The following is a 17,764-nucleotide window of genomic DNA, read 5'->3' as shown; positions in this document are numbered from 1 at the left end:
TCCTCCATTCAAGTGGGCTTACAGTTTAAAACTATTATTAAATTTGAAAACCATGTGAAGGCTTTCAGAGATCCGGCAAAAAGAAAGCCCTTTTCACGATTGGGTCTTAAGCCATCAGATATCCCCCAAACCAGGTCCACAGCTCGAATTCCATGAATGAATGACCAGACACAGGCCCTTCTGGCACCAGGCTCTGGCTGGACTCTGACTCCCTAAGAGTGGAACGAGCTCCTGTTCATCCCTCTTGTCCCCACTCCCAGCCAGCCCTGCCCCTTGCCTTCGAGATGCTTGGGCCACATCCTGACCCAGTCACTTGCTGGCTGTAGGGTCCAGGACACCCGTCCCCCTCTGAGCCTGGTCTATTCATCTCGTAAACAGAGCAATGGTGATGCTGGACAATATGTAAGATCACAGGTGAAAATACATTCCCCGAAGGGAGAGCCGCAGATGAAATGATGCTTACAAAGCACGGAGCCTGGTGCGTGGCACGTGGTAAATCCTCGTGGGGACACGTCAGCTGTTAACAGGAGGAAAAGCACAGACTCGTCAATGACATCACACATCAGTCACCAGCTTCCCAATGGGAGAGTCAGAGGCAACACAAATACATACCAGAGCTTTATGGGCATTGCTACTCACCCAACAAATCGTTTTGCATATTAAACAAGTGACTACCCGTAATGTACTCCAAACCCAAGGTGCAGAGGTTGGGGTTGGAGAACACCAGACTGACTCCTGCTTCTCCGGACTCTCTGCTTTCAGAACTGCCCAGAGGTGACTGCCCAATTCCTGAGTGTTGTGCCAGGGAAAGCAAAACAAAAAGCATCCTGATGAATGAGGGTGTCAGGAAAGTGATTTTCATCTTCCACACAGCGCTACAAAGTGGAGCTCTGTAAGACCCCAGGCCAAGAAGCTACCACTCGATGTTGGTGCCGCCACCAGCGAGAGCGTCCCCAGGCCCCTCGCCAAGTCCACCACCAATGTTCGCATGGGAAGCCATGCCAGGATCAAACCGAGCGCGGACTCCAAAGCCTCTGGTCTTTTCTGCAACCGCAGCCATGGAGCCCTGCTCTTGGTGTGGCAGGGGATGGGGTGATGGTGGGCCGAGGCGGGGTCATGGTCATTATTTGCAATGTCCCCATTCTCTGCCTTCTAATGAGGACAGTGGCTCCCCCAGGAGAATCTAGTGTTTTGGAGTCTCTGAGAAAGTTAAGGAAAAAATGGCTCAAATTTATGCTGAAGACATGAGACCCTCTGGGGATTCTGAGCAGGTGGGGTAGGAGGGGTAGCAAGGCCAGGGCAGGAGAAGGAAAGGGGGAAGGGGAGAGAGGAGAGAAAGAAAGAAGAGGCCAGCCAACCACATTTAAAGGAGCAGAATCCATTAGGAACACTTTGTGAGAACACGAGGGTTTCTGTTACTTGACATTAACTCTCAACACCTGAACACTCATCTGGGGAAAACTCCCATCAAGGTCAACTGAATATAGTCTTTCTTCTTTTTTTTGAGTAGGCTCTGTGCCCGATGTGGGGCCTGAACTCAAGACCCTGAGATTAAGAGTCCCTGCTGACTGAAAACAGGTTTTTTAACACTCACCCGGGCTACTCTGGTGTGGCTTTGTGACCGTTGGACCAGAAAAACCAGGTTTTCATGAAAGAAAAGGAAGGTGAAGTGTAATTTCCTCCTGGAATCGATTTCTGAAACCCCTTAAGTCCACTAATGAGAACAAATCTGAGAGGCTCTGAAGAGCTTCCCCTACATAAATGTGCAGCATAATCACCTACTTCCCTTTGAAAGAACATTCCTGAAATGTTCCAGGCTTTCTCATTCTCCCATTTGTTAAATGGAGCAACAGTCTGGGGCACTGGGGACTGTGATGGGCATTTGTTTTTTGTCTGTCCAGCAGTCTTTCACTTGGTGACTCTGTTTCCGGTGGACCTGCCAAATCACCGTGCCACGTCACCCTGAACTAGGAACACATGTGACCTTGGTCCGGCTATCAGGCCCCAGCCCCCAGGCTATAGCAACTGACCCTGAAGGAACATATGACCCAAGCCAGACCAATCAGAAGCCTTCTCTAAGTTGGAGCTATGTACACACACATTTTTAAATAGGCAGTGGGTTAAAAAAAAAAAAAAAAAAAAAAAGGGCTCTTCCCCCTGGAGACATTAAAGAGGTATGATGTAAGCCTGGAACCATCTGTCCCTTACCTCCCCTGCAGCACAGAAGAAATCCATCTGCAAACACAGATAATACAGCCGCCACAGACATGAGGTAATTGCCCTGTTGACACATGAGTTCTTCCAGTGCCTGATGTCAATTTTGCTCCCAGACATCCAGTTACCATCAGTTCTTCTTTGATTCTGCTAGAGTTGAACTCATCTTTGCAAACTGATAGATGGTAATCAAAGGCAAGAATGTCAATGCCCCAAAGACAAACCATAGTTTGCTTGGCTTCTCCCATCCACACACGCCCACTTTCCCCACCTGTCTTTCCTTCTCCCCGGCTTGTGCTATGGGGGGCATCGCCACTCTGATGGTAGCCCTCCGGTGTGCTCCATACCTTCCCTATCCTACCAGTTTGTCAGTTTGCACTTTCCCTAACTATACTGCGATGAACACAAGTGCAACAGCTAGCCTGGCACCTTCCATATGACCACCATGAGAGAGAGACAGAGGGAGAGAGGGAGGGAAGGATAGCTACTGACCACACCAAGTATATGTTTGTTTAAGATTTTGTTTATTTCTTTGACAGAGAGACAGATCACAGGTAGGCAGAGAGGCAGGCAGAGAGAGAGAGGGAAGCAGGCTCCCTGCTGAGCAGAGAGCCCAATGCAGGACTCGATCCCAGGACCCTGGGATCATGACCTGAGCCAAAGGCGGAGGCTTCAACCCACTGAGCCACCCAGGTGCCCCCCAAGTATATGTTTTGGAACTATAAACATACTAGAAGTCTTACTGCAGGGCCAAATGGGCTATGTATAGCAATTAGCCAGTATTTGGGAAGTCCAGTGCCATTTCTCCACTGGCTCCAAGGTCACCAGTGATAGATAGAGCTTCCTCCCCTCCCAAAGAGGAAGCATTCAACCAGACGGGGCAACCAAAGGAAAGTGCTGCAAGTTCAAGGGTCCTCACGAGTCCGTGTTACTGTAAATAAAATTTGTGTTTGATTTTAAGCAATACGTCCAAGTCCTCAGCCTTCTCCAGCACTAAGCTAGCAACACTGTTCGGTACGGTTTCACGGACGGAGAAAGGGGACACACCCGAACCACGTTACCACTAACCACCCCAGACATGGAGTTATTATCCCTCCCCTCAGATATCCTGTTCACTTGGCCAAGCCCAAATCTATCTCACAGACCTGCCTGTATTAAAGAACGGAGAAAGAAACAAAATAAAACACAAGACTTGGTGCTATAATCTTTATTCAATTAAATGACCTTACAACTAAGAAACAGAAAACATGCTTTTAAAACTAATAGCATAATCTCAGCCCATTGCACTTTTAAAAACGGGTATTAAATTTTAAAGCCATTCAAAGGCAAGGGTCTGGGAGAAAGAAAGTATTTTCAACAAATCATTTTATAAAGAAAAGAAAAAGAAAACTTGTAGACGCTCAGGATTAATATGGGTCCCTTTAAAGCTTAAGTCCATGGCAGCATTTAGCCAACTAAATTAGGAAGCTTCAGGAATCAAATGCAACCTTTCCTCGGTCAGAAGAGCACTACAGTTAAATTTTAGTTCCGGCACATGAAAATTCCTTCCAAGGAGGAACATTTTCTTTTGAAATCTTTCTGCTCCTAGACCTGTTCTGGAAAGTTCCTGTTATGGGGGTACTTCTGTCACGAATTTTTAGTTATTTTCTCCTTCCTTTCTGTTTTTATTAGCTTAAGGTGTTCTGTGCACGAAAGATGAGGGGTTCAAGTCACAGTGCTAAATTTTCCTTTTTAAAAAACACCCTTCAAAAAGTGTTTTTTTTTTTTAAATCCTAATTACATCCGTTAGTAAACAGGACACTTGTACATTCATTTTTCAGAGAAGGCACTAGGATATCTTAATTTAGAAAAACAGCTTTAACAAGCTTAGCTAATTCTCTAGATGAAAGACATCGCCCCTATGACTCTGAACACGGTGAGCCATCGGTTATAGTCCTGGCAGCAGAGAACCTATCTGGAGCCGCAGGCAGCACCTGTCCGTCCGCTCGGCTCTCTCGCCGGTCTCTGAGCCACCTCCAATACTGATATCAAAGGGATGATTCCAGGGCCAAAATCCAGACCCACGGAGGCAATCCCTGACATAAAGCTAGTGATCGGAATGGTTTTAAACAAGTCTCCCAAATACGTCTCAGGCACTCTAACATAGATGAGAGCCAAAACATAACTACAACACGATGTAAGTAAGAAAAACTAACCCATCGCAGCAAATGGGCTCTTACAATGGGAAAAAACCACTTAAACAAACAGCTTGTACTTTCATGACTGAAGCTTGTCTTCATTATGCCATACTCCTTGACTAAAATTTTGTCAGATCTAAATGTAAACCAGGAAGATGTAGCCCACGCTGGCTTCCTTGGATGGTAGCCATCCTAAATCCTCCTAAATTACATTTCAATATTTCTTTGGGGGAAAAAGTCCGATGAAGACTTCTATATAAACTACTTAAAAAAAGAAAGAAAACTCCAGGAAAAAATAGAACTTTTTTTTTTTTTTTAAATCACTTTTGCCTGGGCTTAGGTCAACCTACTTATCTGTAACTCATCCATAGTACATAGGGACCCATCCAAACTCACCCTATCCAAGACACCACTTTTATAAGGCAGGTAAAACACTGGCTATGGCCTGCTAACGGAACGCTCGGCCAGTAACGAGGCAGTTTGCCTGTTTATTTGCCTAAAGCCTTTCATCTCATGTTAAGAGACAAGAGAAAGAATGGATACAGCAAAATGATATTCATAGGCAATTCTACCAAGTACGAAGACAGCGTTAATAGGTAGCCCCCCGCGGAACAGATCTCTTGGTATATCGCTAAAACGGTACAGCTCTGAAGACACTGGGTCATCACACATGATCACTTCCCCCCACTGTATCTACAAACCAATCCAGAAAGATTTCTCATGAAAGAATTGAAATTTTGATTCTATTATTTTAACTATAAAGAGCTAACTGGATTTTTTAAAAAATTTTTTCCTGAAATGAACACTTCCTGTAGACATTCTAAAAACCTCCTTTTATACGTTAATAGGACAATGCCCCCATATAACTGCTGGAAACATGCAAACCATAAATGCTTCTGTGAAAAGGCTGGTCAGGAGTGGCAGAGCTACACACACCAGGCAAACATTTGCAGTGTGAATGCCTAAGCAATGTCTCTGACCCACAAACTAAAGGCTAAAGGAAGTTTAGAGGTATAAGACATGCTTTTCAACCTGGTTATAAATCTCCCTGGACTATTCAAAGCCAGCAATGAGAATGCATCTTTTATTGAAAAAGTTGATATAAAACTACCAATTTACTGGAAAAATAGAGAAAAGAAAGCCAAAGAAAACTCATTAAGGATCATCATTGAGAAAACTTGATCCAATGCTTTCCAGAGCCAGAATAAGTTAACCTAGAAAGACAAAAATAATAAGGCTTCCCCAGGGAATTAACCAAATTATTTAAGATCAAAAGAGAAATGGTGAATTTGAACAGTAACTAAATCCTAAGAAAGGCATACATTACCACATACTGTAATGTATGCCTTTCTTAGGATTTAGTTTACTGGTTTGCTTTAAAAATTCTAATACTTTAGTATTAAAATACGTTTTAGACACATCATCATTTTCTCACCATTAAAAGCATCACTCTAGACAACATTTGAAATCCATAAATGTGCCTCTACAATGCATTAAAAGCCAAGTACCTCAACATCTGCAAGGCCTTTAGCAAATATTATGAACCTTCAGGAAGATGTGAGGCCACCTGAAAATGCACCACAATTTCAAAGAGAAGTTTCCAATTTAACAGTCAACACTAAGCAAAAAACAAACAAACAAAAAAAAACAGTCAACACTAAGCATCACTGATATGCAAGTAAACAGTTTTTAGAACAAGCTGGAACTTTCCTAAAATTTAATGGCAATTGAATAAACTAGCAAGAACTTCAGGGCAAGATGGTATGTAGACATGAAAAAATATATAAAATGCTTGGAATTAATTCAGACCCATAAAAATACTTCAGTGGTGAAGTGTTTAAAGTAGTAAGAAGAAAATTCTTTGATAAAGAGATTACACGCTTCTTTCTTCTGCCTTCCATTCAGACTTCTTCACGTATGTAGAATCTACACTTGGGTTTCACCTTAGCCTATCTCCCTCCCACAATAAAAATTATCTTAAGAATTAAGGCTCTCCTACCTGAAAGTTTATGTACATACTTACAGGCAAGTTTTATGGAGTTTAAAAATCCACAATTCACCATTATATTATAATCAAAGGAAAAGGCAATTCATAGATAAAATGTTATCACCCGGTCAAGGTAAATAAAAAGATTTCTTAGACACTTCTAGACCATGTCCACATTTGGGTGTGACTTCAGTCCTCACTAAGCCAAAGCTATTTTAAAGCTACCAGACTAGTCAAGTGAGGTTAAAGAAAGGAAGATTCACTGAACAAAACTGACAAATTTTAGCTTTATTATTAAAAAGATTAGTGGCCAGGAGAACATAAGTAAATGTTTTGGATAAAGACCTGATTTACTCCTAGGCCACATGAAACAGGACAACTGAAGGCAGTGATGTCTGGTCATGTCTTTCCTTTCGTCCTCAATAAAGTTCTGTTCTTATGTAGAACTCTTGAAACAAGACCTCTTAAATGACAACCGTGAGATATATAGAATACATGTGTGTATATAAACCTGCAAACAGTGAATCTGACCAAGGCACAAGTTCAAGTGACTTATCAGAGGTCACACAGTTCATTTAAACTCAAGCTTTTTTGTTTAAAGTATCGCACTTACTCTTTTCATTATGAGCCATTCTGGCTCTTCAAGGCATGTTTGCCTCTTTTCTAAAAAGAAGCTAGAGGAATGAAGGCAAAAATAAAATAAGAGTATGTTCCAACAAAACTGTCAGCCTGTCAGTAAAAGACCATAAATTTCAGTGTATGGTGGATTTAAATAGGCTGTGGTTTTTCCACACTCTCTGGCAAGCAGGATTTTTTGACATTATAAGATTTTAAAAGTGTAATGGCATCATTTTCAGTCTTTTGTTCTGAAGCTTTTGCAAGTTTTGTAAACATTTTTAAATAGTAAGGTATAAAAGAACAGACCGGTTTCACCCCAAAACAGCATCTTTCATGAGGTTATTCTTGATTCCCTCCCTATTGTGTCCTCAAAAGCCTGGATACAATCTTAAAAGGCACTAAGTGGTACATACAGGATTTAAAACCACATTTGCAGTTTTTCCTTTAGCTTTCTCCCCCATAAAGTGCACAAAGCAGAGAGTAATAAGAAAACAGACACAGGCGTGGATCTATATCAGCAAGGAAAAGAAATGCTTCCAATAGCAATGGAAGTAGGTTTAAGAATGTGAAGCCACGGGAAAGGTCTGTCTATTAATTTATTACTGCTGAGTTTCAGCTCTTCCCAGGTGATCCCAGATCTGCGTTCCTCTGGACTTGGACCTGGCGTGGCAGAAATCCAGACATCAGGAAGGGCTGGCGGCGTTCTCCTTGGATCCCCTCGTCAAGATGCTATTGAGCTTTTTTATCCACAGGGGGCCTCCCAACAACGGCATCCCTCATGGCAGCCTGAGTGGAATTCCCCATATGAGAAGTAGCCTGCAAGAGTCCATGGATTCAACATGTCAGTTAATAAAAGACAACCCAGCACCAAGAGAAAGACTTCGGAGGGAAACCTTCAGAAATCTCTGTCTACATCATGGGTTAGGTTCTCAGAAAATAGGGAAATGGGGGCGCCTGGGTGGCTCAGTGGGTTAAGCCGCTGCCTTCGGCTCAGGTCATGATCTCGGGGTCCTGGGATCGAGTCCCGCATTGGGCTCTCTGCTCAGCAGGGAGCCTGCTTCCCTCTATCTCTCTGCCTGCCTCTCTGTCTACTGGTGATCTCTCTCTGTCAAATAAATAAATAAACAAATCTTTAAAAAAAAAAAAAAGAAAGAAAGAAAGAAAATCGGGAAAAGAAAATGCAGGTGTCAGGGGAGCCTGCGGCAGCAGAGACTTAGGTAAGCCTCTGCTCTGCTAGCCTAGTTGTGTGGGAAGCCATCTTGGCTCCTCAAAAGCTTCTGACTTAACGGATCCGTTCACAGTACTCAGAGAAAGGAATCAGGCTCAAAGATCCCTGCACCTGGAAAACACGTCAATGTCAACAGCCATTGGCTTTGTGAAAGATTTAAAGCAAAAGAGATGCCACCCGTTAGCAGAACTCAAAACAGAGAAATTTCCCAAGCTCCTGATTTTCAATGAAGCAAATTAACCTCGGAGGAGGGGAGAATCACACAGGAAATGTGTCTGAAGAGCATGTGGTTAGAAGCTCCCCAAGAGTAACACAGTATGTCTAAGTCGGAACTTTCTCGCCTTAGAGGGCAGTTTTTAGGCATAAAAACAAACTATGAGGAAGAAGGATGATACAACGTAGTGCCCATCAAAAAACAAAAACCGGCCAGGGGAAGTTTCTCATGCCTTCTTTCACTGTGAAGCTCTCCCAAGTGGCAACACTCTACGATAAAGGCACAAGCATCTGTGGTTGTCACCCGCAGCCTGGTCAGTGGCCCCACTCACCTGCTCTAGTACGTATGCGGCGCCAGAATCAATTGCTCCTCCCAGCTCGCGATACTGACCAGAGTACCTGATATAGCCCCAAGTAAGAAGTGCTATTAACAGCAGCCCAACCATGCAGTTGAACAGCTGGGCCACAATCTCAAGACCAACAAAGCCAGTGAGGCCTGAGGCTATGTACAAAATCACGATGCCCGTGAAAAGCACCGTGGGGGTTCGGAAGGTGCTGAAGACGTTCTTGCTGGCATTGTGCTTGCAGAAGTTCTCATAGAGCTCCCTGATCTCCTCCTCCAGCTCCTGCTGGTAATGAAGGCTAAAATCCTGCCCACCCATCTTCTTGGTCTTCCTAAAATGGTCCAGAGCAAGCTGCTTGAATTCACAGTGCTTCTCCTCTAGAATGTCTGGAGACAAATAAGGTTTCTCTCCCCCACAAACCTAAAAAGAATAAAGACATAACATGTTGAAGATCCCTTTGAAAACAAGTGCCCAAGGAAACAAGTGAAAAAACTGAAAAAGTCAGAACATTTTAAGACATGAGAAATTAACTTTAAAATGATGACCAAGACCGGTAAAAGTCTGGGTTCGCTTCCTCTGAAAAGTACACTGAAATAAGCAGGGTGACATTAACAGAAAGCCTGCTTTCTTCTTGCTTAGTAATGGAAAGAACTAGAAGACCCCAATTACCAGGGGGACCTGAACACAGCTTTGTTGTCTCGTCGACTTCAGATACATTAAACAGGATCAGTTTGAGCTTCCGAAGTCAGCCACAGGCCCAGGTGACAGATATGTTAGAATGACACGTGCCCAACATACCTCCTCCATGTTGTTATAATAAATGTCTTTGGCGGACGCTGCAGCTGCTAAATTGTTGGCTTCAGCAGTGGCCTTTTAAGAAAGGAAAGCATAAACTCTGAATCCCCTCTTTCAACATTCTTCCACAAACAACCAAGTGCCAGTGTCCTCTCACCCTGCCCCATTCTTCCTTTTTTTTAGGATACTTCTGCCATTTTTTAGGTTTCTACATTGCCCAATTTATGAAAGAAAATATTCCTTTTCTGCCAAAAAACATCCTTATACATAGAGTCTTTATCATCAATTAACCTCTAGAAATACCATTAAGAAATAGATGTGGGTCAAAAAAGAAGGGAAAAAATTTGTCTTTCTGTGAACTTCAAACTCTAGCTTTCTTTTTGAAAATATTTTGTTACTAAAGAAATAAACATGGGGTACCGGGGTGGCTCAGTCAGTTAAGTGTCTGCCTTCGGCTTGAGTCATGATCCCAGGGGCCTGGGATGGAGCCCCACATCAGGCTCCTTGCTTAGTGGAAAACCTGCTTCTCCCTCTGCCCTTCCCGCTGCTTGTGTTCCCTCTCTCACTGTCTCTCTCTCTGTCCAAGAAATAAATAAATTTTTTTTTTTAAAAAGAAACATTTGACAGTAAACAGCCTTATGTTCTGCACATGAAAGTCAGAAATTGTGTTAACAAAATGACATCTTGAAAATAGCAAAATGTTGTAAATAAAAGTGGCTGAAAATAAAAAATCTGACCAGTAAGCAGTAAATAGGTATGCCAGGACGTGTTCTACTAAAGCAGACAACAGGTAACAGGACAATAATTTGTCTAAGATAACTGGGCCTGTTCTACCTGGGTATAATAAAACAGTTCTCTCCACAGTACGTTTGGTGGGAAGACCAGGCCCAGTGAGGGGCCGTTCTGCTTTAACTGTATCCCCATGAATATACACAAAAAACCAGGTGGCTTTTTAATTTACTGGGTGGCTCAGTAAATTAGCATCTGCCTTTGGTTCCCTTGTGATCCCAAAGTCCTGGGACAGAGCCCCATGTCAGGCTCCCTGCTCAGTGGGAAGCCTGCTTGCCCCCTCCCTCTGCCTCTCCCCTGCTTGGCTCCCTCCCTCCCTCTCTGTCAAATAAATAAATAAAATCTTGTAAAAAAAAATAATAAAAATAAAAAATAAACCAGGAACAGTCACCATGAAGAGTGTGCTAAAAATTAACATACTTCAGCATAAACAGGCAAGGAAAGCAACAGTATTCCTTTTTAAGTCTTATTTATTTTAGAGATACAGCACGTGCCCAAGCGGTGGGGTGGGGGGGTTCAGGGAAAGGGAGACAGAGAATTCTCAAGTAGACCACCCCACTGAGCACACAGCCCTCCATGGGGCTTAGTCGCAGGACCCTGAGATCATGACCTGAGCCCAAATCAGAGTTGGACACCTAACTGCCTGAGCCACCCAGGCACCCACATTCTCAAAGGCTTGTGAATAGTGGCTTGTGTGTAGGTCAACAAGTATCAAACAGTATCATTTAGGACGTCAAAGAACTGCTTACCTGAAGCATAGATTTGGGATGAGGCAGATCTTCTCCTTGGTAAATTTTAATATATGCCTTAGAATATAAACATAGAAATGACTGTGAAAAATGTGATTCTGTCACATTTAATACTATTTTAATGTTTAGAAAGTGACCAAACTGCATTTTCCTAAAGACCTAGATCAACACCCAGGAATTAGCAAAAACACAACACACCTTTGAGTGCATGTTAGCATTTTTTAGTTAACTAAAACTGTTCTCAAGCAGCACGAGCCTAGCAAGACTAGGAGTCCCACCAGATTCCCCATGCACACTGGCCTCACCACTACCTGTGGGCACAGTGACCGTCCGCCTTGAAGAAGCCATGTCACATCTAGGTGCTGTCTCCTCCTACTCACGGCAACTTCCTAACCACCTCCTGTCCACACCATCTTCCTTGAGGAACAATCTTCCTTTAGCCACAGTAATTACTCCTCTAAGAAAGTGCAAAGAACATCCATTTGGTTCTTAGACCGATACTGCCACCCAGTGGCCCACTCCTGGAAGGACACTGGAGGCTCTGAAAATGCCTCTCCCCATCTCCCCCTTGAGAAACTTGTCCCTAAGCTTTCAAATAGTAAAATTCAAGTTAGTTTATGACCGAGATCAGTTTTACCAAAAGTCAAATATTTTGATAATTAAAACCCATATTTACCTTAAAATACTCCAAGAGCCCCCGACAGGTGACTTTTGAGCCATTGATCTCCTTTTCCATTAAGTTCGCCGGGTTTAACACAAATGGGATCAGGACCTGTAACTGCTCTTTGAATTCACTGGCAATATCTGTTCACAAGACCACGAAGAAGAAAACAGTAAGCCAAACAGGTTTATTCGACCAAGATGGGCAGAAAATGCAATCTTCAGTCTACCTATTTTAACATTTGAAAGTGAGGGGAGGCAGGGGCGCCTGGGTGGCTCATTCGGTTAAGTGTCTGCCTTTGGTTCAGACCATGATCCCAGAGTCCCGGGATGGAACCTAACATCTGGCTCCCTTCACAATGGAGAGTCCACTTTTCCCTCTGCCCCTCTCCCAGCTCATGTTCACTCTCTCTCGCTGACAAATAAAATCTTTAAAAAAAAAAAAAAAAAGGAAAGGAAAAAGTGAGGGGAGGGAGTCGCAACCATGTCTGACAATTTCTGCCCACGGCCACATCGCTGATGGACCCCTGTGAGAGTACCTGTACCGTCTCGTTCCTTCCCTTCTCGAGATTAAGGGCTGCCTCGTCCACAAAAGAACACGCAGAATATCCTTCCCCTGGTTTTCGTTCTGCGGGAGGTAGTCTACTCCGTAGCATTTCACGAAATCTCACTTTTTAAAGAATTTTACTAACACAGTCTTCAAAAAAATCAATTATCAACCCTTCCAGTCCTCTCCCTTACCACACCTTCACGTTCCCCTTGGATCCATGAGAAATCACTATTCATCATCCACTTGCTTTTCTGTTGTTCATTTTTACGCTAAGAGAAGCAGGAGCACCTATTCCTCATGGCATTTTTTTTTAATATTTTATTTATTTATTTGACAGAGATCACAAGTAGGCAGAGAGGCAGGCAGAGAGAGAGAAAGAGAAGCAGGCTCCCCGCTGAGCAGAGAGCCCGATGTATGGCTCGATCCCAGGACCACGGGATCATGACCTGAGCCTAAGGCAGAGGTTTTAACCCACTGAGCCACCCAGGCGGCCATCATGGCATTTATTTTCTATTATCTCCTCAAGATCTTCTGGGCCATCCTGAAAGAAAAAGGCTACTATCTCAGGAAAGAGGACAGCTCCTTTGCAGCTTCTACAAAACTCCCACTGAGGGTTCAGGAGAGCCATTAATGAGAGCTCCTTCCTCAAAGTGAGAACAGGCTGGTCCATCTCTGAAGACACAAGGGAATCAAAACACAAGGAATCTTCTTAGATTGCCAACTAATTCAAACATCAGCTGAAGAGAAAGTAACCCTAATATATAAAACTGAGAAATCTGACTTCAAATTTTATTCATTCAACAGTTTTTCAGAACCTTTTCATGGCAGACATTGTTGTAAGAGTTGGGGGCAGAGCAGGGAATAAAACAAAGTGGCTTCTAAATTTTTCCAATTACAAATTAAGACTCTCTGTAGAAAAATCTTCAGGTTACTTTTATTTCCTTAGATTCTTTCCTTGGAATATATGGTCCTCTAAAAGCAATTACTAGATAATACAATGACAATGTACACTCCTGGAAGACATTCAAAATGAATTTTAAAAAATCCCTAAAGCCAGACGATGATTAACATTTGAAATACACCCCTTCCTTTCCACGGTGCCTATATATTGCTGTCATTTTTGTGAAAGACTGTACCAATTTATACCTCTCCCACCAACGTATAAGAAGGTTGTTTGTAACTCTCAACACACTAGACATTTTTTTTTTTAAGCAATCCTACACAATATGGGACTCAAATTCATAACCCCGAGATCAAGTGTCAGGCTCTACTGACTGAGCCGGCCAAGGGTTGCATGCAACACACTAGAGTTTTCTTGTTTTTCAAATCGTTACTGACTTGGGCCTTCTGCTTGACAGTACTCCGGACTGGAGAATCTGAGGAGGCCTTCTCCCTGACAAGAACCTGCATACAATTTGTTCCGTTGCGTTGCTGGACCCGGACGTGCAGGTGGCAGCAAGGGGGCAGGAGGGAACTGGACCAGAGCGGCGCACTAAGTTCACGTGATGCTGCAGCTTATCTGAGGCTGTTCCCTGCGACGGGGAAGCTAAACTTTGGGCAAAATTAACTCCTAAACTAAGCTGAAACCCGAAAGGGGTCTGCAAATGTCCAGGTCAGTAGCCTCTAGCTCCCTGAAGAGGCACTTATCACTCTGCAGGAAAAATCAGGAGCAAGTTAAAGATGTCCATTATTGTTGCTTCTATCCAACATGGCACTAGGATCCTCATCTTCCTACAGGTCCACAACAAACTTTAAAAATATAAAATGTGATGTGGAAAAAAAGCAAAAACTCCATTCTTCATTAAGTGTCATAGACAGTACCTACTATCTACACATATAAATTACTAGAAATAATGGGAGTTTAGCAAGTTGCACAAATGAAAAGCATTGGCTTTTTTTAAAAGATTTTATTTATTTATTTGGACAGAGAGAGAGCACAAGTAGACAGAGCAGCAGGCAGAGGGAGAGAGAGAGAAGCAGACTCCCTGCTGAGCAGGGAACCCAATGAGGAACTCAATCCCAGGACCCTGGGATCATGACCTGAGCCAAAGGCAGATGCTTAAGCAACTGAGCCACCCAGGCACCCCAATGAAAAGCATTTTTTAAAAACCTAACAAATTATAAATAATGGGAAGACAGAGTATTCAATAAATGATGTCAAAGTATTGGTATCTATAGAAAAATAGAAAATGGATCTCTACTTCATACATACACAAAAATTAGTTCCCAGTGGATTAAACACAAATATGGAAGACAATACCTAAGAGAGAGAGAGACAGCAAGGTGTGTGTGCAGGTGTGAGTGTATGGAGAAAGGAAAGGATTTTCTAAAACAAGACTTTAAAAGCACTACAGGGGCACCTGGTGGCTCAGTCGTTAAATCTCTGCCTTCGGCTCTGGTAGCAGTCACAGGTTCCTGGGATCAGGCCCCGCATCAGGCTCCCTGCTCAGCGCAAGGCCTGCTTCTCCCTCCCCACTCCCCCTGCTTGTGATCCCTCTCTAGCTGTCTCTCTCTGTCAGGCAGATAAATAAAATCTTAAGAAAAAAGAAAAAAGCACTACATAAGATCAAAGGTGAATGAATTGAACCACATTAAAACTAAGACACCATAAAAAAAAAATAAAGACAAGACAGAAAATGGGAGAAGATATGTGCAACATATAACTAACAAAGTTTCATATCTTACAGTACACACAAAGGGTCTATACATTGCCGAGAAGACAAATCCAATTTAAAACTGAACAGGCATGAACAGGAACTGCAGAAGAAAGGAAGCACAAATGTACATAAACACATGAAAAGATATTCAATCCCATTAGTAACCAGAGAAATGCAATTCAAGGCCACAATGACATACTGTTTTATATCACTAATTTGGAAAAAGCTCGTATCTGGTAACACTAAGCATTGCCTAGGAGATGGGTCAACGGGAATCTCTACATACACTGATGAAGGCAGCGGAACGGGAGCCACCACTCTGGAACATACTCTGACATTAGCCAGGAAAGGTGAAAATATACAAACTCTACCCTCCAGGAATCCTGCTTTTAAAGCACATATACTTGGAGGACCCCCATACATGCACATATACTAAAATGTCTGTGGCACTATTCATAATAGCAAGAAACTAGAAAAGCTCATGTTTCCACTGAGAATAAACTGTGCTATATTTGCAGAAGGCACAATTATACTACAATGAAAGTGAATGAACTAAACTACATGCAGTAACACAGATAATATCAGAAATGAAACACTCGGGGGCACCTGGCTGGTTTAGTCCACTGAGTGTCCGACTCCGATTTCGGCTCAAGTCACAGTCTCAGGGTAGTGGGATCGAGCACCGTGTCAGGTTCCGCACCAAAGGGTAGAATCTGCTTGAGACTCTCTCTCTCCCTTTCCCTCGGCCCCTCCTCTCACTCTAAGCTAAATAAATAAAATTTTTAAAGATTTTATTTATTTATTTATTTGAGAGAGAGAGCATGAGACACAGAGAGAGGAAGTATGAGTAGGAGGAGGAGGGCAGAGAGAGAAGCAGATTCCCCACTGAGCAGGGAGCGAGCCCAACGTGAAACCAGATCCCAGGTCCCTGGGATGATCCGATCGAGCCGAAGGTAGACGCTTAACCGACTGAGCCAACCAGACACCCTAAAAATTTTTAATTAAAAAAAAAAAAAGAGAGATAAAACACTCATTGAAGGGGCACCTGGGTGGCTCAGTGGGTTAAAGCCTCCGCCTTCGGCTCAGGTCATGATCCCAGGGTCCTGGGATAGAGCCCTGCATCGGGCTCTCTGCTCGACAGGAAGCCTGCTTCCTCCTATTTCTCTCTGCCTGCTTCTCTGCCTACTTGTAATCTCTGTCTGTCAAATAAATAAATAAATAATCTTTAAAAAAAAAAAAAAACACTCAATGAAAATACAAGTTAGCCACATACTATTTTTTATAAGATTCAAAAATTAAAGAAACTTAGCAACAGACTACATGTTTCAAACACAAATAATGATTTTTTAAAAAAATTCGAGAGCAAAATAACCAAAATTGAGAATAGTGGTAATTTCTACGGGGAGACAGGGAGGTGGGCTAGGGAAGCAGCACACAGGAATAGGAAAACAGCAGCACACTGGGAATGCTGACTGGCAAACCACAGCCCTGGAGCCAAATACGGCCGGCTAAGTGTAACTGTCCATCCAGTTTTCTGGAAACACACCATGTCTTCATATATGCATTGTCTATGCATTGTTATAAAAGCAAAGACAAGTAATTGGCCCACAAAACTTAAAATATTTACTATCTAGTCCATTACAGAAAAAATTTGCCAATTTTGATGTTCATTATATGAGGTTTTGTATCTTACATATGTAAGTTCTATGTATCCTTTTACATATGTAGTACTTTTTTGCTTTCTTTTAGATACCTAATAGTACATTTTAAAATTTAATGGTAGCTCTTTATTTTAATTTGCTTTCATTTCTATTGCTGCTAGTTAGACCAAACTTTCTACCATATTGGTTCATCAATTGATTTCCTCTTCCCCTACCAGGTGATACAGATATATTAGAATATAGTCAGTCTTCACAAAATAAACAAATATGCTATCTTCTATCCTTATGTATACTATAACCACTGAAATATTTTCTCCAATTTGTTTGCCTTTTTTAAAAATATGCATAATATTAGGTATTCAAACCAATACCATTTTTCCTTGACAATTTCTTTTGTTCTTCCTAAGTTTAAAGAGTCCTTCCCCAATTTCAGAGGTCTAATAAAATTAAATTTTCCATGCTTTAATTTTTACAATTTAATTTTGTAATCTACGTAGACTTTACTTATGCCTCATAAATTAAAATCTGCATGACAGGGTGCCTGGGTGGCTCAGTGGGTTGGGCCACTGCCTTCGGCTCCAGTCATGATCTCAGGGTCCTGGGATTGAGTCCTGCATCGGGCCCTCTGCTCAGCGGGGAACCTGCTTCCCTCTCTCTCTCTGCCTGCCTCTCTGTCTCCTGTGATCTCTCTCTGTCAAATAAATAAATAAAAATCTTTAAAAAAAAAAATCTGCATGACATTTCTCTCTAAATAGGAACATGCACTTCTCATCTCGACCGATTCCCACTCCATCTTAAATAACTGATCAATTATAAGAGCTCATGACATCAAGAAAATTTTTTGGTTTTTTTAATCTGTCCCACCTAAGTAAATGGGTACCAACCTTCCATCAAAATACTCTTAATTCCACAGTCTCCTCAGGATGGCGCCAAAGTACGGCCTTTACCAATTTTAAAAAGGGATTAACCCCCATATTACACATCGATTAGTGGCTTAATACATGATAAAGGGGACATTTCAGTGGGGGTGGAAGGGGAGGTTGGACTATTCAGTAAATATTTCTGGGACAAATGGGGAGCCATTCAGAAAATAAGATGCATCTAAACTGGAACATAAATTAT

General features: G+C 42.4%; 1 protein-coding gene across 3 annotated transcripts in view; it reads right to left on the bottom strand.

Moving 5' to 3' along the window:
* Positions 1–3,406: 3,406 nt before the first annotated feature.
* Positions 3,407–17,764, bottom strand: part of ATL3 (atlastin GTPase 3) — a 51,028-nt gene continuing 36,670 nt past the window's right edge. For all 3 annotated transcript variants that reach the window (XM_059403241.1, XM_059403251.1, XM_059403262.1), the window contains exons 9-13: positions 11,791–11,918; positions 11,115–11,171; positions 9,580–9,651; positions 8,770–9,201; positions 3,407–7,812 (exon numbers count right to left, since the gene is read on the bottom strand). In XM_059403241.1, the coding sequence (XP_059259224.1) occupies positions 7,726–7,812; positions 8,770–9,201; positions 9,580–9,651; positions 11,115–11,171; positions 11,791–11,918 (776 nt within the window). In that variant the 3' untranslated portion in view covers positions 3,407–7,725. The remainder of the gene's footprint in view (positions 7,813–8,769; positions 9,202–9,579; positions 9,652–11,114; positions 11,172–11,790; positions 11,919–17,764) is intronic.

Source organism: Mustela nigripes, chromosome 1, assembly GCF_022355385.1.
Source record: "Mustela nigripes isolate SB6536 chromosome 1, MUSNIG.SB6536, whole genome shotgun sequence".
Lineage (NCBI taxonomy): Eukaryota > Metazoa > Chordata > Mammalia > Carnivora > Mustelidae > Mustela > Mustela nigripes.
Note: the sequence above shows the minus strand (reverse complement) of the source record. Positions and strands in the feature narration are given on the sequence as shown.